We start from the raw sequence: 24,173 nt of genomic DNA, 5'->3' as shown, positions 1-24,173 counted from the left end.
CCAAATTTACACTGTTAAACAAGCTGCACACTGACTGCTTTACATTGTATCAAAGTGTCATATATTCAATATTGTCCCATTAAAAGATATAACAAAATATTTACAAAAATGAGAGGGATATATGTATGTACGTGTATGTATATATATATATATGGATGTTGCTTTGATTTTCTTTTGCTTTTTTTTTTTTTTAAATTTCATGAAAATGTTGTATTAAGCATAATCTGTTGATCTCTGAGACATAAAAACGAAGGCTCCTCTGGAAGAGCCACATGAGTGATTTCAGTAGATACTCCACTGATGTGTATATTTTAAATGAAATTGCACACGACAGGTTTTTCACTAACAAAGGATTACGTGAAATGACAACGAGGCAAGGATGATTGCCTTACTGTTAAAAGAAACACACTTCAAAGATGCAGATGTGTTAGATTAGAGAAGGACAAGCTGTAGACTGTGAAAGACTATGCAATATGAAAGATCAATGATAGCGAGGGGTTCTCTTAATTCAATAAGACAGACAGCTGGAGAGCACTGGTCTGTGGATGATAGCAAATCATTTTTTATGTGAATTACTGCTGTCTCAGTACAAGTGGTCTGGTGGAAAATTGGAAGATGTCCTGGACTGCTTTTTTTTTTTTCATCTGAGAAAGTAAGTAAGACAGAGGACTTTATCATGATCTAGTCGAGTGGTGGATTATGCCTCAGATCAGCTGTGATATTCACAAAGGACATCTGCAATGAGTAACTCAAAATTTTATGGCGATGACACCTAAAAAAGGTGCAGCATTTACCTCACCTGCTGTTTTAGTGTGCTTTTTCTTTTTTTTTGTGGGGGGGAGGGGGGGGGGCATATAAACTAAATGATAATGAATTGAGCAGGTAAAGAATGGGGTGGCTTTGCTGGCAGACAGTGATAGGCTGTGAAAAGGGGCTTGATTTGTTTGTTTCACTTTTCTGAGCTAATCTTTTAGTTCACTAATCACGGAGCCTGTTCCTCTGTCCAGTGCTGCATGCAGTGTTTAGCCATGCTACCATCCCTCCACTGCTCAAATCCCCCTTGTTCCTTGTTATGCTGCACATGGGTGACATAGTACTGAACTAGTGCGGGCTGCTCTGCTCCAGCTGCATCAGCTTGTGAGCCCACAGGGAATGGTGTGTAGCTGCATGTGTGTGCATAATACACACTTGTAAGTGTGAGTGCATGTGTGTACACGTGTTTCCTTGGACCAGAGCTGGCAGAAAATATTGGGGAGAGCACAGGGATTGCGGGGCTCTGCACTTACCTAAGCTCGGCATCACACAGTTGATTCAGCACCTCGCTAATAGCACACACATTAACTGCAGTACAGATCAGAGGAGGAGTGCAGTAATGAGAGAGAGCCCTGCGTTCATTCTCGCTCAGAGCATGTGTGCGTGCATTTGTGTGTGTGTGTGTGAGAGAGAGAGCGCATGCGAGGGAACGTCTGTGTTGAGCAAATGTGTGCATGGTGCGTCTAGTGTGTGTTTGTGAGAGAAAGAGTAATAGAGGCAGAGAGAGGGAGAGCGGGAGGGAGAGAGGGAGAGAGAGACGTGTGTTAGTGCAAGCAGGGAGGAAGGATGGCTGCTCATGTCTGAACTGCCTCAGATGCTGATAGAGAGTCAAGGCAATATTCAGCAGAGGCAGAGAAACAGAAGTCTCACTGGGGGACGCATCTTGTTCATCATTTGTGGGGAAGCAGAAAAGGTTTGGCAATGCCTGCTGAAGTGAAAGAGGTAAGTGTGTGTGGTGGAATGGCTCTATTTGCTCTGTACCCTCCCTCTTTTTTTTTTTTTTGCCCATCAGTTTTTTTTCTTCCTGCAGAGAGAAAACTGTAGCAATCCACAGCTTTGCATTCTGCCTCTGTCATGATGAATGAAAGAGGCATCAGTAGCTTCACCTCCTTACCTCTCGCTGCTGGTCGGTGCGGTCTCCTTGCGTGCATGGGGACATGACGCTAAGGTCTTCATCAAGTGTGCGCATGTTTGTGAGTGTGCTCGTGTGAACATGCATGCTTTTTTTTGTTGTTGTAGGCAATATCATGAGGAGGATCATATCTGATTGCATTAAGAGGAAAGGTTGTTCCTCTTGAGGGGTGTGGGGGGGGGGGGGGGGGAGTGATGCTGCACACACTCTGCTAAGTGCATTGCCATGATGTACTGTATCAGTGAGACATTAAATCTGACCATGCAGCATTTAACTATTTGAGGATCAGCCTGTGATCAGGAGTGAAATCTGGCTTCTGATGGAAATGTTGAGGAAGAATTTCCTCTCCCCATTTTTTTCACTCTGGATTGTCATTTTGAATCAGTATTTCTTTCAAACAGAGAAGCGTGGCTACATCAAGCTTAAACATGATGCATTGCATAATGGCCCTTCTGCAGGAAACTGGCCACAAATAAGAGGAGTTTATTAAAGCGTCTGCCATTTCAGTGCAATTATTCTGCACATTTGCGCTTAAGCATCACTGATTCAACAGATAGTAGAGGGCAGATGAGTTGTGACAAAGTTGTGACTAATGTCTTCTGACATCAGCAGGCTGATGTCATGTTTTATTATCCCGTGGCAGCATTACTGTTTCAATCCTCCGTTCGGATAAAGACAAGCTGTCTGTTTAAGCAAATTTATACCTCAGTTTGATCACTCCTAAATGACTTTGACCCTCACATGTAAATGCAATTAAGAATGCCTGTTGTTCTTTTTTTGAAATAGACCTGAGACCAGATTGAATCATGGCTTGTGTCTGTCATGCCCTTGAGCTGGTCACCAAAATCTGAACTTAGTCAGCATTAGATCAGCCTCTTCCTCCCAAAATAAAACCCTGAGTGCTGCTGCTGGCCTCGATTCTGAGAGTTGATGGGAACAAGATTCTAATCATGTCATTCTGTCCCTGCACCACTGCACCTAACATCTATATACTATAACTCGTTTTTTCCCCCTTTAAATCTCAGTCGGATTCAGAATCATCATCTTGACCTATTTGGCTCTGCGAGCATACTTAGTGATGGTGCAGTGAGTTATTTAAATGAGCTTTGACTCACAGGGGCCTGGCCTTCCCTGGAGCTTGAATCAGACAGAGACAGCACACAGGCCACTGTCCAGCCTATTAACATCCTGCAAATCCTTAATCAAGCCTTCTGTAGAGGACAGTAGTACCCCTTCTGTCTTTTGGCCAGGCCTTCATTTAATGCTGCCTAACAATATCCAATCAGCCTCCCCCAGAGGTGTTCAGGCTAGGATCATCCCCTCACTGCCAGTTTCTCCTGGGTGACCCTTTCATCTCCACTCCCCACTGACACATTTTGCACATGGATATGAGGGGCTCTTGTGAGATGAGGTGTTTGAAAGCGAATCAGGCTCTCTTTCGCCCTCTCCACACATTCAGTTAGCTGCTCACTGCAGCCTGATTTAATGCAGTGGGTTTTAGTTCTCGCCTCTTGTTCAGTTTAATGCCGCAGCCTCAGAAAGAGGAAAGCTTGGGGAGATTTAACAGTTTATTTTGTTTTATCTCAGTATATTGTGCATGTGCCGTTGAGTGATCACGGGGAAAATTGATTTCGATTAGTCGGAGGACTTGTTGAGGATGGTTCACTGATGATGCAGTTGAATGATTTTCTTCATTATAAAAGATTTTAATTGTACTCTACTGTTTTGATTGGGCGCTTTCATTATTGCCTGTATAATTTTAACTCTTCACTCAGAGGGTCTTGAAGACTCAAGGATGTACATTAGCCATTTATTACAATGAGCAGAGCCGTTAATCAAATTTCTGCAGACACATACTGAAATAAATGTGAAGTTTAAAGTCAGCTGAAAATGTGTTTACAGTCAAAAAGTTCCTCCAGTTATTTCTCAGACCAAGATGTTCAATAATTAATCCACTCTGCTTAATGAAACCAGTTTTGTTAAATTGGAGAGGAAATTTAACTTCTGCCTGAAATAAACAAGATTAAATTATGGAAATATCCACATTTTGTACCAGAGCAGTAGCACAGCTCAGGGCTCAGAGATGCTAAACCACGTTTCACCGATTTGTTTTAAGTAATTAACTGTCTGAGACTCGTACAGTGCCATTACAGTGTCGCTCTGCTCAGAGTTTTGCTAATGGGCCATTTCAAGAAATTCTTACTTAACACATTGTGAATAAGGTAGATACAGTTTTTAACAACACAGAGGAACCAGTATTACCTGCATGATGTTTCAGCCAGTGGAGCTGATCTGATGCATACTTAATTCTGGGGAACTCAGCATTATCCCATCCACTTCAGTTTGCAAGCACCGAAGATGGGGCAGTAATAAATATACAGTGCTGTAAAAAAGCTTTTTGCCCCCTTCCTCATTTTCTGATTTATTTATTTGCTGCATATTTCTCACACTTTCAAGATTCAGAATATCATAGAAAAAATAGTTAAGAATACATTTAGTCTAATTAACATTAGACTAAAATAACTTTAGTAAGCTCTTGAACTGATGGCTGGTGATTCTCCTTCAGGATTTCCTGGTAGAGAGAAAAATTCATGGGTCCATCAATTATAGCATATTATCCAGATCCTGAAGCACCAACACAGCCCTAGACCATCACTGTATATTATTTTTAATATTTTCAAATCAGTCTTGGGGATCATCAAGATGTTTTTTGGAAAATTTGGGACAAACCTTTGTGATCTTTTTGGTCAGCAGTGGTTTCTCCTTGAAACTCTTCCATGGATCCCACTTTTCCTCAGTCTCTTTCTTATTGCTGAATCGTTAACTCTGAACTTAGCCAATGTGAGCGAGGCCTAGATGTTATTCTGGGTTCTTCTGTGACCTCCTGGATGAGCTGTCCTGGAGTCATTTTGGTAGGCTGGCCACTCCTAGAAAAGTTCATAACTTGTTTTTTCCATTTTTTTGATTACGGCTTTGATTAGGTGGTTCGGGAAGTCCCAAAGCCTTAGAAATGGCTTTGCAACGCTTTCTAGACTGATAGATGTCACGACTTTGTTTCCTAGCGGCTCTTTGGTTTCTTTAGATTGTGTTTCCCCAGGTTATCTTTGTCTAATAATAAAAATAGTCTGATGATCTGAAACATTTGAGTGTGACTAGTATGCGAAAAACTAAGAAATCAAGGGCAAATACTTTTTCACAGCACTCTATCTTTGCTTAGTCTTTGAAAGCTTCCTTGTAAAATGACTGTCAAATATATATATTTTTAATATTGAAAGATAATTTAGCTCCCTGAAGTCATAATGTTTTAAGTTTTCACAAGTGCCGAGAAAGTTGGCTGATAACTTTATCAGTTTAAATAAGGGGAATAGTTTCTCAATTTTAACGGGAATTGAGTGTGAAAGTTCAGGAATCGCCTATTACGGCTAAAACAAATGGAAGCACACTCCAGTGCACATAAGTAAGAAAGCAATTATGCATATATCCAGGGATTCTAGATATTTTTGATTAGATTACAAGATGGCAGAAACAAGCCAACTGATTCTGTATTGTGCACTCTAGTATGCATATAAGGCTTCCTTTTAGGGTTCCTTATTATGTCGCTACGTTTCTTTTACTTTCTCTCTCTCTCTCTTTTGTGCATGATGGGCATGATCATGGACAGAACTGCCCTGAACCAGCTTGAGTCATTGTTTTCCCAGTGGACATTTTGCCCAATTAGATTACAGTTCACAAAAAAGCTCATACACAGAGAGATTGTTGTGTTTTTTTTCCTCCAGACTTATATTATTATTATTTATATTAGTCTAATTTAAAAAGTGAGTATATTTTTCATCAGGAATTCACAGTTTGTGTTTTGAATTACATAAATTACATGATAATTGAAAGGAGATGAGCTCTCAGCACTGACTCTGCTCACAACCCAACATTAAGTGCAGCTTCCTTATTATGTGCAATTGCTTTAATGACACAGTATGCTATCATAATGTTGTTTACTAAATTGCAATGTCCCTTTTAATGTATTGTAAGAATTATGTACATTAGAGCATGGACAGCAATATATTTCTCAATTTTAGGCAGTTGGATTTAATTATATACTATCAAATATGTATATGTAAATATATCCTATATATTCTTATGCATACGGTTGAATTTTGGTCAGACGTCTACACACTGTCGTCATGGGCATGAGTGTCATGATAATTTGGGGTGTTAAATGATATCTTCAAGTTGTTCCTTTTCCAGGGTGGAATGACAGCACATATCTTTAATCACTTTACAATACAAGAATAGGCTGCACAAGTGCACAAGGTTCTAAGTCTTTTAAATGGACAAGGCCAGGGCTTATTAAATTCTCATTAGTGATCATGATTTTCATGAGTGAGTTTCTCTTTGCCAGCATAAAAATGATTTGTTTGATAGCTCTCACTGGACTGACCAATAATCAGAACAATGAGAAATCCCAAGGAACTCAGTGAAGATCTAAGATGAAAAACTGGAGATTTATGCAAGTTAGGAAGGAGCCATTTCTAAAAAACTGCTTATTCCAAGATCGTTAGTGCAGACAATTGTACTTAAAACATTTGGATGTGTCACCACTTTCCCAAGGTCTGGAAGAAGACCCATCTAAGGAAATTGGTTAGATGTTCAGGAATAGCCAAGACTCAAGTGAAGTTTTATGGTCAAGAGACAATGGATGAGCTATTTGACAAGACGTATATTTGGAGGAGTACAGATGAAGCTTTCAAACCTAAAAACACGATACTAGCTGACAAACATGGTGGTGAGAGCCTTATACTGTTGGACAGTTTTGATCCCAGTGGACTAGGACTATCTCCAAATTCTTCAACTTCACCTTAACCAACAGCTAGATAGCTAATAGCACTTTAGTTTGGTGTTCCAGCAGGAAACGATCCTCCCAAAAAACAGGCTTTGGAATAGATAGAGCAGGTTAGCATAAAGCTCTGGAATAGCCTTGTCAAAGTCTTGACCTCAACCTGTCATAAGGAGTGTGAAGGTGGAGAAAGCAGACTTCGAGGACTTAACTAAAACAAAGTGGAGCTTTTATTGGGGCTGAGGCAGGAAATTCACATGGCTAGAGTCCAGATATTGGAATAATGATGTGGAGGACACACAACAGTATGACACGACAAGGAACTAAGGAAAACTGAGGGCTTATATACACACACAAGGTAATTAGGGAGAGAAGACAGATGAGAAAAAGAAGACACAGGTGAACAGAATCAGGTGGTACAGCAATATAAAGATAAGACAGGAAATGCACAAACAAGATAACATTGAAAACACTGGGTCCTAGGCCCAGGGACCCAACCACAGTAAGTACTAAACACCAAGTGATTAAAGATGGAGAGCTGACAAAAAGACATAGGAAAGACATGATAATTAGAACTCAAGAACCAAAATATAACCTTCCAAAAAAACAAACAAACTATAAACTCCAGCACATAATCCAAAACAACATTACAAGAACATAGCAAATCATAAATATGGAAATTCTTAAAAAAGGACCAAGAATTACAAACTCAAACCCTAACTTGAAACTACAAAAATGTATGGACTACGCTTGAAAGCTGGACCAAACAATTTACAGTGGGGCAAAAAAGTATTTAGTCAGCCACCGATTGTGCAAGTTCCCCCACCTAAAATGATGACAGAGGTCAGTAATTTGCACCAGAGGTACACTTCAACTGTGAGAGACAGAATGTGAAAAAAAAATCCATGAATCCACATGGTAGGATTTGTAAAGAATTTATTCGTAAATTAGGGTGGAAAATAAGTATTTGGTCAATAACAAAAATACAACTCAATACTTTGTAACATAACCTTTGTTGGCAATAACAGAGGTCAAACGTTTACTATAGGTCTTTACCAGGTTTGCACACACAGTAGCTGGTATTTTGGCCCATTCCTCCATGCAGATCTTCTCGAGAGCAGTGATGTTTTGGGGCTGTCGCCGAGCAACACGGACTTTCAACTCCCGCCACAGATTTTCTATGGGGTTGAGGTCTGGAGACTGGCTAGGCCACTCCAGGACTTTCAAATGCTTCTTACGGAGCCACTCCTTTGTTGCCCGGGCGGTGTGTTTTGGATCATTGTCATGTTGGAAGACCCAGCCTCGTTTCATCTTCAAAGTTCTCACTGATGGAAGGAGGTTTTGGCTCAAAATCTCATGATACATGGCCCCATTCATTCTGTCCTTAACACGGATCAGTCGTCCTGTCCCCTTGGCAGAAAAACAGCCCCATAGCATGATGTTTCCACCCCCATGCTTCACAGTAGGTATGGTGTTCTTGGGATGCAACTCAGTATTCTTCTTCCTCCAAACACGACGAGTTGAGTTTATACCAAGAAGTTCTACTTTGGTTTCATCTGACCACATGACATTCTCCCAATCCTCTGCTGTATCATCCATGTGCTCTCTGGCAAACTTCAGACGGGCCTGGACATGCACTGGCTTCAGCAGCGGAACACGTCTGGCACTGCGGGATTTGATTCCCTGCCGTTGTAGTGTGTTACTGATGGTGACCTTTGTTACTTTGGTCCCAGCTCTCTGCAGGTCATTCACCAGGTCCCCCCGTGTGGTTCTGGGATCTTTGCTCACCGTTCTCATGATCATTTTGACCCCACGGGATGAGATCTTGCGTGGAGCCCCAGATCGAGGGAGATTATCAGTGGTCTTGTATGTCTTCCATTTTCTGATGATTGCTCCCACAGTTGATTTTTTCACACCAAGCTGCTTGCCTATTGTAGATTCACTCTTCCCAGTCTGGTGCAGGTCTACAATACTTTTCCTGGTGTCCTTCGAAAGCTCTTTGGTCTTGGCCATGGCGGAGTTTGGAGTCTGACTGTTTGAGGCTGTGGACAGGTGTCTTTTATACAGATGATGAGTTCAAACAGGTGCCATTCATACAGGTAACGGGTGGGGGACAGAAAAGCTTCTTACAGAAGACGTTACAGGTCTCTGAGAGCCAGAGATTTTCCTTGTTTGAGGTGACCAAATACTTATTTTCCACCCTGATTTACGAATAAATTCTTTACAAATCCTACCATGTGGATTCATGGATTTTTTTTTCACATTCTGTCTCTCACAGTTGAAGTGTACCTCTGGTGCAAATTACTGACCTCTGTCATCATTTTAAGTGGGGGAACTTGCACAATCGGTGGCTGACTAAATACTTTTTTGCCCCACTGTAAATGAATTCTAACACAATTCTGCCAAGAAGAGAGTGATCAAATATCCACCTAGAACGATCCCAGAAGCTTGTCGTTAGCTGCCAAAAGCATCTGGTTGAAGTGCAACTTATTAAGGACAATTTGGTTTGGATGTACTACAGTTGCACTGTAGTACATACTTTTGATTGATTGGCAAGTATGTATGATTTTAACCTTTATGGATTCCACAGAAACTTCTGCACTTAATTCTTGTTTTTTTAGCATGACATTTGTCTATGATGAGTGTATTTAAGCTTTTGACCACAACTATATATAAAGATAGAATGCGCTATAGTTAGATAAAACAGCCACTGCCTGGCTCCCCACCATCATCTGCTCAGCTGTGTTGATACACTGCTGCATGTGCTGCTGGACAAACTGTTTCACAAAACCTATTCTAAATTACTTTTTCTGAATAATGTTATGTATTTTTCCCCCATTTTTCATATTAATCAATGCATTTCCTAGTAACGCTGACTAATTGATTGGGTCGGGTTGTACACAATACACACCATTAATGTGATCACTGACAAAGCTTTACGTGGTTCTTTTTTTTTAAATTATTTAGGAGCAGAGTGCAGAGGGGCCTCCTCCACTGTCTTTGTCCCAGGAAGCCAAAGAAGGAGCTCTGGATAACCCATCAGCCAGTGACGAACTGGACACGCCCACTTCCATTGCCTCTGTGATGACCTCGACCAATGAAAGCTCCACAGAAACCGACACCCCACAGCAGACAGACACTGAGGTTAATGACTTTAAGGTCACACTTTGCCACCACCTGGTAACTTAATGCACCTTGTTAATGTAGATTTTGATTGATTGGCAAGTCCACAGACTTAAAAGGTGTATTAATCATTGGTCATTGAATTGAATATGGTTAGTTTAATTTGACAATAAGTTATCGTACACTGTACAATCCAAGAGTTAAAGTAAAAATCAATTTACTACACCAGACAATTAAATTTCCAGCAATTGACTCTGCTTCCAAACAGTGGCTGGGCCTCAACTTCTTTTGCTGGATTCCAATCTGAACTCATTTTCAAATAAGGGGAATTCATTATCCTTTGGCAGAAACAAAGAAGTCATTATTTACTGTAGGCTCACTAAGCCAGGGATGTGCTAAAAAGATGATGATTGATCATCACTATAAGAAATGGGATATGCCGTAGAGTTAAAAACAAAATGATTAACACACTGCAGGTAACAGAAACAATTTTGTGCAACTGCAGTACATCCAGACCAAATACCTCCCGATGTCACTGTAAACATCAGTTTTCTGGGATTAAAAGGAAAGAGAGAAAAGTGGGAAGATTAACACAGATTCTGAAAAGACTGGGATAACAGCCGCGTCTATCTTTGTAGGAGTCCAAGGCTGTGGAACAAGAGGGTGAAAAGGCCACGAGTGAGACCCAAGAATCTACAGAGATACAGCAGGAGAACCTGCAGACATCAGCCTCACCTGATCTCACATCACCATCAGTGGTTCGAGATGACGCTACCACTGAACAACCTACTCCTGAAACAAGCACTCAGCCCTCTGAGGCTGTTACACCAACCACAACAACCATCAGCACTACCATGGCACCCCCACAACCCCAGCTGATAGTGCAGCCTTCTGAGCCTCAGTCAGCTAACCCAGACAGTCAGAGCGCAGTGTACGCCCTACCTGATGCCTACAGAGGTATCGGTGGTGACTTATGTGCAGGATATGGAAGCCTGTCCCGAATTAACCTCCATGGCTACTGGTCCGCCAAAAACTTCCAGTCAGGGGCTCACTACACCTTACCCTTCCTCAGAGACAGCTACGCCTCTGCAGGCCTGAGCAGCCAGCCAGAACCGGACGGCCACAGTGAACGGGGAGAAAACCCTGTGGATATGAAGACCAACCACCCACCTCTAAATTACCCAACACTGGGGGGAATCCACCAGTTTAGGCCAATCACCACCATGGAGCTTCTCAGGGAGCCCTCGAGAACCAGGTAGGTAATGATACATTAGATGACATGTTACGGATCCCACAGTGTGTTTCTATTTTTGCATTGTGGCCTACAGATGGGGACAAATACAGATCAGTCCTTATGTAGATAATTTGAGGGGAGAATTTGTAATTTGTAATATGTTCGTGTTGGTTTGTCAGTCAGTCTCTACACTATAGAGGTGAAGATTTAACAGGACATTCTTAAGTGAAGCAGTTGAGCGGGTTTGGTGTGGAGTGAGTTTATTTAGGGCAATTTATGTGTGTGTTTTGAGGAGGGGCTAGTCGGAGGTGAAGGAGCAGTTTGGTTTATTGAAATATCAAGAAGGTCTCTGGTAAAGAGTTCACCTTTTACAAATGGCCTCTACAAACTGAAGCTAATCTGAAAAGCCAGTTGACCTTTGACATTCATAGCAAGCATATATCCACACTACAACTGATTAGTTTTTCTAGCATGATTAAAGCAAAAGGTTATTGACACGTTTTCTAGAAAAATTCCTGACAATTTCCGAAAAAAATATTATAAATCTCACAACCTAACATTTTAAATATGTACATCTAATCTTTTATCAATGATAATACTATATACTAAATTATTTACCTGCACAAACATCCAGATTCTGTCTTTGCTCCAGTCTCGAGTCAGCCTGGATAATAGAAAGACAGATGGACAGCAGTTAAGTAGCAGCTGGTATCAATCGGTGATGGCAGCCTGCTGCAAAGTTGATAAATAAGGAGGTTTCACCTGTTATTGGCTGCCAGAAGCTTTTCCTTCGCTCGCGCAGACAGACAGAACTGTTTACCAAAGATACAACACTTGTAAATTTACTGAAGCTCAATCTATTAGACACAGTGATTGTAATGTGAATCTGCTTAATTAAGGCTGTTGAATTTTAAAGAATATGATAGTTTTTGGGAAATGGTTCACTTTCTTGTTGAGAATATGCAGACGAAAGATGGCACCTCACATACAGTACTATGAGTCTGAAGCTATGTGATTGTTAGCATAGCTAAGCATAAATTCTGTATGCAGGAGCAAAGAGATAACCTGGCTTTTGTTCAAAGGTGAAAAAAAAAAAGCTAAAGTTTTAAATTTGTGACCACTACACAATCAAAAGGCACAAGCAAATTTAGGCACATTGTTTATTAAGCTACAGAGGAAGAGGTAAGCAGCTACTGGCTAATTTTGGTACTGGTACTAGCTAAAAAAACGCTTATTAATAATCTCCACTTTTAGCAAGGAAGTAAACACATGTTCCAGATGACTTGATAAATGAGATGTATTTTTTATCAATCCTGATACACACATGAATGTGTGTGTGTAAATCTGTCTCTATAGAAGTGGCTACGACGACGCCTTCATGGCACAGCTGGAGGGGAACCTGAATCCTTTCTTTCAGGCCATGTGTCGAGCGCAGACCCTGCAGTTACCCCACAAACGAAGCAGCATGGTCAGCCTGGACAGTATCCGAAGAGACCCGCGTTGGAGAGATCCCAACCTGCATGAGGTGATCTCCATGCTCAGCCACCCAATGGACCCGGTCAAGTCCAACGCAGCAGCCTATCTGCAGCACCTGTGTTATGAGAATGACCGAATAAAGCAAGAGGTCCGCCACCTGAATGGAGTGCCAATTCTGGTGGGACTATTAGACCATCCTAAGGCAGAAGTCCACCGCAAGGCCTGCGGTGCACTGCGCAACATATCTTTCGGGAAAGACCACAATAATAAGATGGCCATCAAGAACTGTGATGGAATCCAAGCTTTAGTTAGGCTGTTGAGGAAGACCAGCAGCATGGAGGTCAAAGAGTTAGTGACAGGTATTGCTGATTTTTTTTAAAGCTACTTCTTCAACTTTATTCTTTATTCATAATTGTATTCTATCACTGCAGGCACCCTGTGGAACCTCTCATCACACGAGCCACTAAAGATGATGGTAATCAACCACGGACTTCAAACACTGACTGATGAAATCATCATCCCACACTCAGGCTGGAAGAGAGACTTAGTAGACCCCTCGAAACTGCAGAGCGCCGAGTGGACCACAGTCTTCAAGAACACCTCTGGGTGTCTGAGGTAACCCTGCCGGCCGTTGTGGAACATATGACAAACAGCCGGTAAAAGCTCACTTGTGATGGAGTTTGTGCAGCTTTGCAAACAAAGTTGTTTCTGCAGGAACGTCAGCTCAGATGGGGCCGAGGCTCGACAGAGACTGAGAGAGTGTGAGGGGTTGGTGGCTGCGCTCCTTCATGCCCTTCAGTCAGCTGTTGTCAACAAGGACACAGACAATAAGGTCGCTGCAGTCACTACTCTTATTTCAAGTTTAAGAATAAATAAAAATCTAAATGTAGCTTCTAATGATGACAATTATTTCTCAAAGCTGCAGAGAAATGTAACCATGCTTAAAATTGTGACATCATAACTGGTGATGCTGGTGACTCCTAATATACAACAGTGTAGCTGCATATTTGTGACATTATCACTGACTGCATGTTTATACACCATATAGTTTTTTACCTTAATAACCCCTATAGCTACTTACACCTCTACTATACAGTCATATACATTTTTATCAACCACTGTTTATCAACCCTTTAACAAAGTAGTGAGGTACTTATAATTGTGAATCCAAACAGGTCTGTGGGAGTCACTTGATGGAATGATTAATTGCTTGTATCGCTCTTGGGATGAAAAGATGTACTGGACATGCCCAACAAACGTGCCCGACAGATGAACTTCAGTAACTCTTCAACACTACGAGTCATGCTCCAAACTTATTTAAAATGGCCTTTAGTATTGTTGCAATTCATTTTACCCAGCTGACCTGTCAGTGCTTGGGCCAGTTTGGTAAACTTCACATTTACTCCACCATTTGGACACAGAACCTAAACGTCTCAGCCATGTACCCAAGAAATGTAACTAAATATTGAACTATTTTTTCCACAGCTCTCCCAATCTTTGTACAGTTTTAGCCGCATAATTTTGACTTTTAAATTCTATGCCCTTTTCCTTTTAAAACGACTTTTCATGACTTTTAGCAGTAGAATAAACATAGCTATCTATAGTGTTCATTTATAAAATATTTATCTACTACTTGACTATTACAGTTAGTAAAGTATTTTGAGTTATTTTGAACCTGCACAGCACAACAAGTACACCATGGGTATAAATACCCCTCTTTATGAAATGCCCATAAAACTTAACAAGGGGGATTTCAAGTGCTGCTCTAAACAACAGTTTGTAGAAATTCCACTTAGGGAAAACTGTTTGTGTTGCTCTCAGTTTGTTCGTTTCAGTGTCAGTGGACAGGTGATGGATGGGGTATATCGGGATGTATTGCTCCAGGCCACAGATTTTTTTTTCTCTGATCCTGCTATTGGGAGACCGGAGCATAAAATCTTTAAACCCCGGTCATGTTGGCTTATTACTTGAGCTCATTGTTTAGGGGTAAAAAATGCTTTATTAGTGTCTGTCTTTCTAATTAAACCCGTGTTTAGTCTCTCTTACTGTTTAAGTGGAAGTTCTGCTTTTATTTTATTTTTTTTAAATGTTCTGTCTTTTAGAGTTTAGGGATGGTTTGTGAGTATATTTATTGAAGTACTTTAACTATAAAGTACTTGAAATAGAAAATCCACTGAAAGTCAAGTTGCTTTAGTCTCAAATTTAAGTTAATATTGGAAACAGCACCAGATTCAGACGGTTATTAAACGTCATCAAATCTAGGTATGGATGAGGTTCTTCAAAGCTCTTGAGATTTTCTCAAAATTCTCCTTTTTATAAGGAGACTCTAATCTAATGTCTCTGATGTGGTATTTAAAGAATTATTTTTCTATACATCCTTTTTTAAACTGCAATCTTTCATCACTGCTCTTCACGTAGTCGGTGGAGAACTGCGTCTGCATCCTTCGGAACCTGTCCTATCACGTTCACAAAGAAATACCCGGAGTGGAGCGATTTCAGGAGCCCCACGGAAATCATCTCATGAGATCCATCGGGCATCCAAAGAAAAATGAAACGGACTGTTTTTCAGGAAAAAGACCCAAAGGTTGGTAAGATACATCATAGCATGTGTGACTCAAAACTAGGACTCTATATGCTGTATACAAGGTGAAAATGTCTAAAACATATCCGCAGTAATTTTATGAGGGATGGACAGTTTACTATCAAAATGTTTATTCTCTTCTTCCTCCCTTTTCAGTGCTTGGCACACATTTTCTGTACTAATATTCAGCGGGATACATTTTGTTTGTTCACACTTTACAGCTGTAATCTCTGACCAGATCGTTCGTTTTGCCTTTTTTGCTGTTAGGCCTCACATTTCTTTATTATCCCTTTATGCCTCTCAGAGTCTGAATATTTCATATTCCTGCAGACAGAGGAGCTGATAATAGATTTTACTTTTTGGCTGGAATGCAAGGCTCAGAAATTGGAAAACGCCTAGATATGTTTTGTTACATCAGTTATGCAATTTTTGCACCATGCCACTGATGCAACAATAAGGACAGCAAAGGCTGGACCATTATTTTTAACATTATATACCTAAATAAAAATTAGACATGTTGCTGAGAATTAATAGGCTGCAGCACTCTGTGGAGAAGGAAACAACTTAATGGGGAACCATTAGGGTTTGAGTTAACAGTGATTTAAAGTTTTATGGTTCTCAGCAATGCTAAAGCTGACAAATACCCCTGTGAGCAAAACATTAGCCTGATGAGTTGCTCAGTGTCTCGCTACACGGAGGAGCCATGTGTTTTCTGCTGATGTGTCCGTTTTTGCGGCATAATTACATTGTTCTGACATTGTTCTTTCTTCTTTCCCTTCAAATCACATTAATCAGAAGAGTGGTTCAATCAAGGTCAGTCTGCTTATTCCTCCAGAATCTTTCCGTAGCGGTGATGTTGTGATACCATGATCAATTTGTTGACATTATCTCTGACTAAAAACCGGTGTTTGTGTGCATGTGTGTATCTGTGATGTGCAGGTTGGAAAAATGGATTTATGGACAGAAAATACAGTACATTGGATTTGCCAAAATGTACAGAGCTAATGAAAGGTATCCAATAATACAGTAATAAGCCTCACACTGCACTTTAAATACAACAAAAGTAGAGTACCTTTGCATCAGGCTTACTGTAAATAGCTGAAAGGTAACTGTATTGAGAAGGACTTCCACTGTCTATCATTATTATCAGTCATCAGTACCTGCTTTCTGCGTTACATTATTTGCTGTGCGAGCATGATTTTGGCATGGCCTCAAAGAGAATTCATTGAAATGCAAAGCCACACATCAGCACCCGTGCCACTTGTAGAAAATTTCATTACTAAAACAAAATAGCCCATCAACTCAAAGACTGAACGTTTTATCTGGCGTTTGCTCAAAACACTGGATGACCCACATGTCTTTATGTGGTATTGTATAAGATAAAAAAAAAAGAGAAAAGAACAGAAATCGCTATTGTACCGTATGCTTGAATACTGTATATGTGGATCTGGCTGTCATTAGGAAAGAGATCAGAGAACAGCTTATGCCTCCCACGCTGCAGTCTGTGAATGCAAATCAGAATGACAAGCATGTTATGGTTCAGGGTCAGCTTTATTATACTTGTCAGGCATCCAGCAGCCTCCGCTCCCCTGGCTTAGTACAGAAAAAAAAGTCTCTGCAGTAGGGAGTCAGCTGGAGTAGTAATTTTCTACCACACTCTTCCATTAAACAATATATATTTAGCCCCTGACCTACCAACCTGCTGACCTGAACTGACCTACATAGACAAACGTCTTGAACACAAACATATATTTGCAAACTGGTTTGGGATCTTCTTCTTCTTTTTGTTTTTTAGAGTAATATTTCTCTGACTTTGTGTTCAAGGGTTGGAGCTGCTGTACCAGCCGGAGGTGGTGAGGCTTTACCTCTCTCTTCTCACCTGCAGTCACAACCACAACACCCTGGAGGCAGCTGCAGGAGCGCTGCAGAACCTCGCTGCGGGACACTGGGCTGTGAGTAGATAGAAGAGTTATCTCTTATACGCACAACTACCTTGGTTGCTGTTGTGAAGTGTTTAAACTTTAAATGAATGCAGTTTTAATGTGACACTTGCTTTGATTATACTCTCTATTGTTATAGAGAAGCTATAAAGAATATAGCTAAAGAAGAGCCTTAAAAAGGGGTGTTGAAGAGGTTGGCACTGTCGCTTCGCAGCAAGACAGCTCTTGGTTCATATCCCAGCTGGAACCTTTCTGTGTGGAGTTTGCTCTCCATTGTGCATGCTCCAAAGACATGCATGTTAGGTTGATTTGTGTGCTGTGGATCTGGGTTAGATGAAGTACTGCGTGACTGTAATGCTTCAAACGTGACTTGCTGTCTGAAATGCTTTGAGTGGTCAGTAAGATTACAAAGTCACTAAATAAATGCACGTGTATTAGGAGAAGAGAAGAAGATGCTTAAAATAAAGTTCTATCCTAAAGAAATACCGTAAGTGAATTAAACTGGAGTGATCGATTTACCCTCTATTCCAATCACTGCAGCAATCACAATCAAAAGAGACAACCTCTTCAAGTCCTTCCTTGGGGATATGCGAAGCTTTCTTTTCTTGACTGGTTGGCTTTGTTTTTTCAGGCGACATCATTACGCAGCTTACTCTCTAGTCTGACCGTGTCATCGGCATCCAAAATAGCTTTTGCCGCTGTGTCCCCCCCCCCCCCCCCCAAGTGGGTCCATAGGTCTTCTAACTAATGTGCTTTGTAACATATAGTGCACCATGAATGTCACTACCATTTAAGAAGAAGGCCGCTCCAAAAATAAAATGACTTTTTTTTTTTTTTTTTTTTTTTTTTTACAGCTAATCATGTCAAAAGAGAGCAGATAAAAGTGCATAATTGGATTTCTTATTCATTTATGTATTTATTTTTAGATTTTACCAGTGTAGTGGTTGGCACATTCGCCTAACCATGTTGATCCCAGCTGGAGATGCAAATCCCTTCAGGAAGGGCATCCAGTGTAAAACATTTGCCAAATCATGTATGTGGAGCTACCCACTGTGGTGACCCCCTTGTGAAGGGAGCAGCCAAAGCTGTATTCTACCTTACAGTTTCAAAATTTATACACTTAAAAATCTGGTTAAACCCATTCAGTTTATACCAAGCATATTTTCCTTATTCAGTCATTATTTGAATAAACAAACATTTATTTTTTATATTTCAGTGGAATTTCACTGGAAAATATTGCTTCATGTTTATGAGGGCTAAGAATTAAGACTGACCAAACAATCAAAAACCACGACGTCTTCCCTCTGCTATTTTTCATTTCTGTGTTTCCATCTGAAGTGGTCCAGCTATATCCGGGCGACAGTGAGAAAAGAGAAAGGTCTGCCTATTCTGGTCGAGCTCCTGCGCTCAGACGTGGACAAAGCTGTGCGAGCTGTGGCCATTGCTCTTCGCAACCTGGCTATGGACAGAAGAAACAAAGATTTAATAGGTACAGGTTTCTAACGCCTGTATACGTTTGGCTCTATTCGCATAGCCGAGCTAACATTTTCATCTTTGTCTGTCTCTGGTTGCAGGGAACTATGCTCTGAGGGACCTCATCGGTAATCTGCCGTGTGGGCAGCAGCATCCAGCGAAGAATCTCGAGGGGGATACGGTGGTGTCCATACTGAACACGATTCACGAGATCATCACAGATAACCCAGAGAACGCGCGGCTGCTCATTCAGGGTCATGCTGTGCAGAAGCTGGTGGCCATCAATAAGTCAAGGTTAAAAACCGAATCTTATACATCTACACATTTTTAAATATATAAGCTTAAATAATAAAAAAAGGCTGATCAACTAACATTTTTATAGATAAAACAGAAAAAAGATAGTATCATCGTAGTTTTATTGGCCGTAATATCTTCTTAGACTTCTGCCTCAGTGCATCGTCTCGCCGTGTTCCAGTGCATTTAGAGTTTAATCATTGAGACGTTACTGTCTTAGAGATTTCCTCTGCTTTTTTTATACAATATCTAATATGATCCGTTGTCAGCCAATCAGCGCGGGAGACAAAGGCAGCCTCCCATGTGCTTCAGACAATATGGGCCTACAAGGACTTGAGAAACACTCTGAACAAAGCTGGCTGGAACAAGAGCCACTTTAAGGTATCTGTGTTGATTTTGTGCCAATTTAAAACTTCAAGAAAAGATTGATTTTAACACAAGCATGATCATTCAGACCTTTTTACACATGGCAATGCATGCTGCCAAATAGTTATAAGGAAGAAACAAGAAGATCTGTGTGGAAAAAAAGGAAAGAAAGAAAGGTTGAGAGTGTATTTTTGGCCTTGATTTATATGCAGAAAAGCAGTGTTTATAGAAAGCTTTAAGCCACTTAGCAGAGGATTTCAGTGTCGTGCCACTTTATAAAATTAGAACATCACAAAAAGCAAACCATCTGTCATCCAGTAATGTTACGTTTGTCGTCTTTCAAAGCCCACAACTACCGGAATGCCAAAAAAACCCAAGAGCGGAAAGCAAGGAAGTGATGACATCACTTTGCCTCTCATGGACAAAACTCAAGGTCAGAAAATTGCAGCGTGCATTCCTTCAGTGAATTTTTATTAAATCATCATCTAAATGAGAAAAGTGTCCTCTAGCTCTGGGAGTAAAAAAGCTGTCAAACACACTGAGGTTCTTCTCATGTCACGGACAAAGACATAACATTCGCAGTCCTGGACTACATTCTTCTTAAACACTGCCCCCAAACCAGTGATGTGCCGCCAAGGTTATCAGTGCACAGACTCGGCTTATTAGCCTGAACAGTCTCTCCTGGAGGCAGGACAGGCTCATGCATCACCAGTCACATTTGATTTCAGAAGGACACCCACTTTCCCACGTCAAGAGCGACCTCTAGCTTCCCCTTAAACAGGTTTACTCTCTTCTCTCTCAGGGCTGTTTTGCAAAACATAAACACCACTTAAACATCCTTTAGGGGTTGGTGAAGGGTGGAGGATTTTGGGCAATCTTCTCAGTGAATGATTGCATTTAAATGTTTTTCTCTGAGCTTTTTGGTTTTAAATGGCACAAAGCAAATTTGTAAGGTAAAAGTTACACACCTTTTAGCGTGTATGTGCCCCCCCCCCCCCCCCCCCCCCCCAAACACATACTAAATAAATGAATAACATGCATAGAAATTGACATGAATATAGTTTATCTTAATTGCTTATTAGTAAAAAAATCCTGTTGAGTGAAGATTTATGCATTTAAGATGGGATTTTTTAGATTAAGACTGCCACACACTGACTGAAAACGTGTCTGATTAATGGTTATAGATTTTTAGGCTACTCATAAACTCTTATTATCACATCATCATGTCTAAGTGTGCAATTATCTTCACTTTAGTGGCTCCCAAAATGTCTAAGGTGAGGTTAAATTCTAGTGTTTGTGTAATAGCCTTGTCCTTGTTACTACTGGGAGAGGCTCGAGCCCCTCAGTGACCCTGGAGTGGAATAAAATGGATAGATGGTGTTATTGTAATGCTCACAGCACCATAATGATTAAACGCTACAGCTGTCACTGGAGATGCAAAACGAAGCTGATCAGTATCAGTTTCAAGAAATGATACTATTGATATAATAGGATTTTTCTCTTGCAGATGTTTATTCAAGTTTGGAGCCAAATGATAGAATTGGAGATGGAAAGGCGCCCATTGTTGTGGAAAGAGACACTCTTCAGGTAATCCGGCTTTTTAACATTTAACACTGACTTTGCTTGGACCCTTCTGGTGCTAAATAGATGTAGTATTGTGCAGAAGTCTTGAGTAACCTGTTAATTTCATTATATTTTGCTTCCAAAGAGCCACAGGGGTCTTGAGCAATAGTTCTCTGGGCTTTCCGAAGGGCCTTCATAGTTTTTCTTTGGACATTGGCTGCTTTCTCACTCGTTTCTAGTCCAGTCCTTGTACCTGACCATTTTCACAAGATTTTTATTTGGCCCTTCATCAGAAATGGTCTCTATGGAAGGATAACTGTCAGGATGCTTTTCTTAAGGAAGGGAAACAATGAAGTATTTCCCAACTACAGAAAAGTAGTTGGGGAAACAGAAACAGTTGCCTGAAAGTCAGTGGAAACAGAAGTTATGGAGTCTCAACTCTGAATTGGAAATTTCAGTTTCATCTAGCCAACACACTCGCAACGCAGTAAAAACACATACGTGCATAGAAAAACAACAACAATGACACCCTATCAGTCGTGGATTGGCCACCCCAGAGCCCCGACATCAACGTTATTGAAGTTTGATCTATCTGACAGAGAACAGAACAAAAGGCAGCTAACATCCGAAGAAGAGCTTTAAATGATACTGGGCTGTGCATCTTTACAGGATAACAGTGCACAAAGCCTAAATGTTTAAGTTCTACTCATTTTAATGCTTTCATTTAATGCTTTTCTGATGCTTTAAAGAAAAAAGCATTATTAAAACCTTGCTCTGGATGCAGGTTCGGTTTTTCCATTTTTTGAGAACTATGTGAGTCCTGTAGTTACTAATCAGTTATTAAATCAGTTATGCGAATGTTATGTCTTTGAGCCCTGCTCTCATTCTCAGGGTAGCTGATGAAATGTTTAATAAAGCGAAAAAGAGAAGGATATATCATCATAGTTTGAAAAAAGACACGAAAATAAATTCAGGTTACTCGAGTCAGGTGCACACAGTCAGTTTTATTGTGATAAACTGTTTATGGAGATTACAGTAGGAACAATATATGACAACCAACCAGTTTACAGCACCTTACAGTAAATCTTGTATTCAACAGAGCACAGTGCAGTCATTTTTCTTTTACAGTAAGAAACTTTCACAAATGCACTTTGGACATTTTAGGAAGAATCTCATCAGGATAGTTTATATAGTTGTCCTTTCTCACATGTAACACACAGCTTCATGGACATTCATACTCCTTGAAATGCTGTTTGTGCTCAATCGGCCGTTTGCATAGACCATTCAGGAGGCTGACCACGTGACAATATAAAATATGTCTGCAGTAATTGCACATTGGCACACTCCAATATCACATTATTTTTTATTATTAGGTAGCTGACAGGTTAAAGACGTGCTAATGTTTGAGATCTCAGCACCAGACATTTGCATTCTCGTGTGCACTTTCTGTCATGTGATGCCTGGAAGCCTTCTGGGCTGTGGGCTGGGCTACTTGTGTGAACGGTGCTTTATGCAGTCAGTGCACTGAAAAAAACAAAACAAACGGTTGCAGCTGAAAACTGACAAATATATCTGCCATTTTACTGTAATTTAACAGAGTAACTGCTACAGCATGTAGGATTAGCAGATTGAAACTTGGTTACAGAATTTTGTTTTGAAGGATTTCTTTCTTGTGGCTTGTTTTTCTCATGCAAATCGGCCTAGGCGATAAGTGAAAGAAAGCACTTCATCAGAGCTGGCAGGCCTGCTGTGGGCCTCATGGATAACAAACCTCCACCACTGGACTCCTGGGTGTAAACGTAACAGCACGGCCAATCAAACCAGTCAAATCCTGCAGAGACATTTTCCACTGAGGATACCTGGACTCGTGCCACCTGAACATTCTTGTACAGAGAAACAAACAGATCCACTTAAAAATGATTTCCTTTGTTTACATAATAATAATAAGATGTGCCAAACGCCTACATGTATCCTTGTTTATTTGCTGATAGATTTTATGGCTTTTTGGGATGCTATAGGTGTACTGGATTCCTGAAATTTACGAGGGATTAAGTATGACATATGAAATAGCCCAAATATGCAAACTGCGGTGAATCATAACTCCAAAGAATATGACATGTGCAATTTGTATTTTACTCCTTAGCTACAGTATACTTCTTGTTTCTCAAGCTATTCAATTCTAAAATAATGTGGATTTGATGTTGTTCACATCAGTAGGTTTTGGGGTTACAATAGATTCTGATCTAAGTTCATTTCCGAACTATTTTTGTTAAGTGTTTGAGACATGTAGGAGGATTAAGGCTATCACTGACCTAACCATCAAAAATATACTTGGAATTTTGTTTTTCTCGATTAATCTGAGTAAACTGTATGGCTATTTGCCAATCTCTGTGTCTCTATTCCATTTGTTTCATGAGAGGAAAAATGGGATTGTACATGTGTAACAAAGGACTGTTAATATTCTAAATTTAGGCATTTATATTGTAATGTTTATTGTAATACTCATGTTATTAATTAAAAGTTATTTATGTGTATTAGCAAAGACCAGTAAGCGATCCTACATTCAATACAACTCTGCTTTGCAGTGTTCCTTTTTGCATTGCGATGTTGAATGAAAATGAAAATAAATTATGTGCATAAGTTCTCATTTCTGCTTTTCTTTTTATTTTCCAGACTGAAGTTTATGCCGTGTTCTGTTTTATCAGTGTGCACCTGTTAGATTAAACACCTCCCACTAGTCAGACAGATTTTTTTTCCCGAATGCTTAAACAGTGATTATTGAAGCCGTCTTTCTGAAAGCATTCACACTATGACACTAATTTGTTTACCAAGCATGCCGAAACTGAATGCTCATTGTCTGCTTTGCACTCAGTTTGCAATTTTGCGACACTCTTTTCTACAACTTTCTACAACTTTGAACACAGCAGCACTCCAGGCGACGCTTATAATCTGCCTCAAGATATCATTACATATGATGGGAATGACATTTGGCTTTGGTTTTCCTTGAGGAAAGCTAGGAGAATAATTTAAGCAAAAAAAGAGTGCCTATAGTTTCAAAGATAGTGTCAAAGACATCAAAGATTATTTAAACAAGCCCATTAATAGCTGTATTAGACAGGTAACAGATGAAAGTAATATATAATATAGACATTAGTCTTTAAAATATCTCATAAACCAGCCTACATACAAACAGTATTTTGAATTTTTTCACATGTGTTCCGGAGCAGGGCTAATTCACAAAACTACTCCGCTGTGGATACAAAAATCAAATAAAACCATGCACAAAAAGGATTATGATTTCATCACCCTTGTAAAAATGTTTAATCTTATTTAAAAGGGCAAATCAA

The 24,173-nt window shown here is 40.2% G+C and overlaps 1 protein-coding gene across 3 annotated transcripts; it reads left to right on the top strand.

Moving 5' to 3' along the window:
• Positions 1 to 1,734: 1,734 nt before the first annotated feature.
• On the top strand, positions 1,735 to 22,623 carry arvcfa (ARVCF delta catenin family member a). 3 transcript variants are annotated; one of them, XM_085358274.1, is made up of 16 exons: positions 1,735 to 1,755; positions 9,744 to 9,920; positions 10,547 to 11,154; positions 12,490 to 12,968; positions 13,041 to 13,224; positions 13,324 to 13,441; positions 15,028 to 15,193; positions 15,986 to 16,003; positions 16,130 to 16,201; positions 17,015 to 17,142; positions 18,469 to 18,619; positions 18,705 to 18,897; positions 19,167 to 19,278; positions 19,609 to 19,696; positions 20,771 to 20,850; positions 22,531 to 22,623. In XM_085358274.1, exons 1-16 carry the CDS (start codon positions 1,735 to 1,737, stop codon positions 22,621 to 22,623), a joined length of 2,688 nt encoding a protein of 895 aa, XP_085214400.1. The 3 variants fall into 3 exon arrangements, with proteins under 3 accessions (XP_085214400.1, XP_085214399.1, XP_085214398.1); XM_085358273.1 differs by having other exon boundaries at positions 10,538 to 11,154; XM_085358272.1 differs by lacking the exon at positions 1,735 to 1,755 and adding an exon at positions 1,971 to 2,006 and having other exon boundaries at positions 10,538 to 11,154.
• The last annotated feature ends 1,550 nt before the right edge of the window (positions 22,624 to 24,173 follow it).

This window comes from Diplotaxodon limnothrissa, linkage group LG7, assembly GCF_057381915.1.
Source record: "Diplotaxodon limnothrissa isolate DT_005_m linkage group LG7, D_limnothrissa_male_GT1.1, whole genome shotgun sequence".
NCBI lineage: Eukaryota > Metazoa > Chordata > Actinopteri > Cichliformes > Cichlidae > Diplotaxodon > Diplotaxodon limnothrissa.
This window is presented reverse-complemented; position numbering and strand designations above follow the sequence as displayed.

What these genes read in the sequence shown, in the direction of transcription:
- arvcfa (XM_085358272.1), top strand. Translation starts at nt 1,971, where the DNA reads ATGACGCTAAGGTCTTCATCAAGTGTGCGCATGTTT. An exon ending in ACAAGGACACAGACAATAAG is followed by an intron (nt 13,442 to 15,027) that starts GTCGCTGCAGTC and finishes CTCTTCACGTAG; the next exon opens with TCGGTGGAGAACTGCGTCTG. An exon ending in TCGCTGCGGGACACTGGGCT is followed by an intron (nt 17,143 to 18,468) that starts GTGAGTAGATAG and finishes TTCCATCTGAAG; the next exon opens with TGGTCCAGCTATATCCGGGC.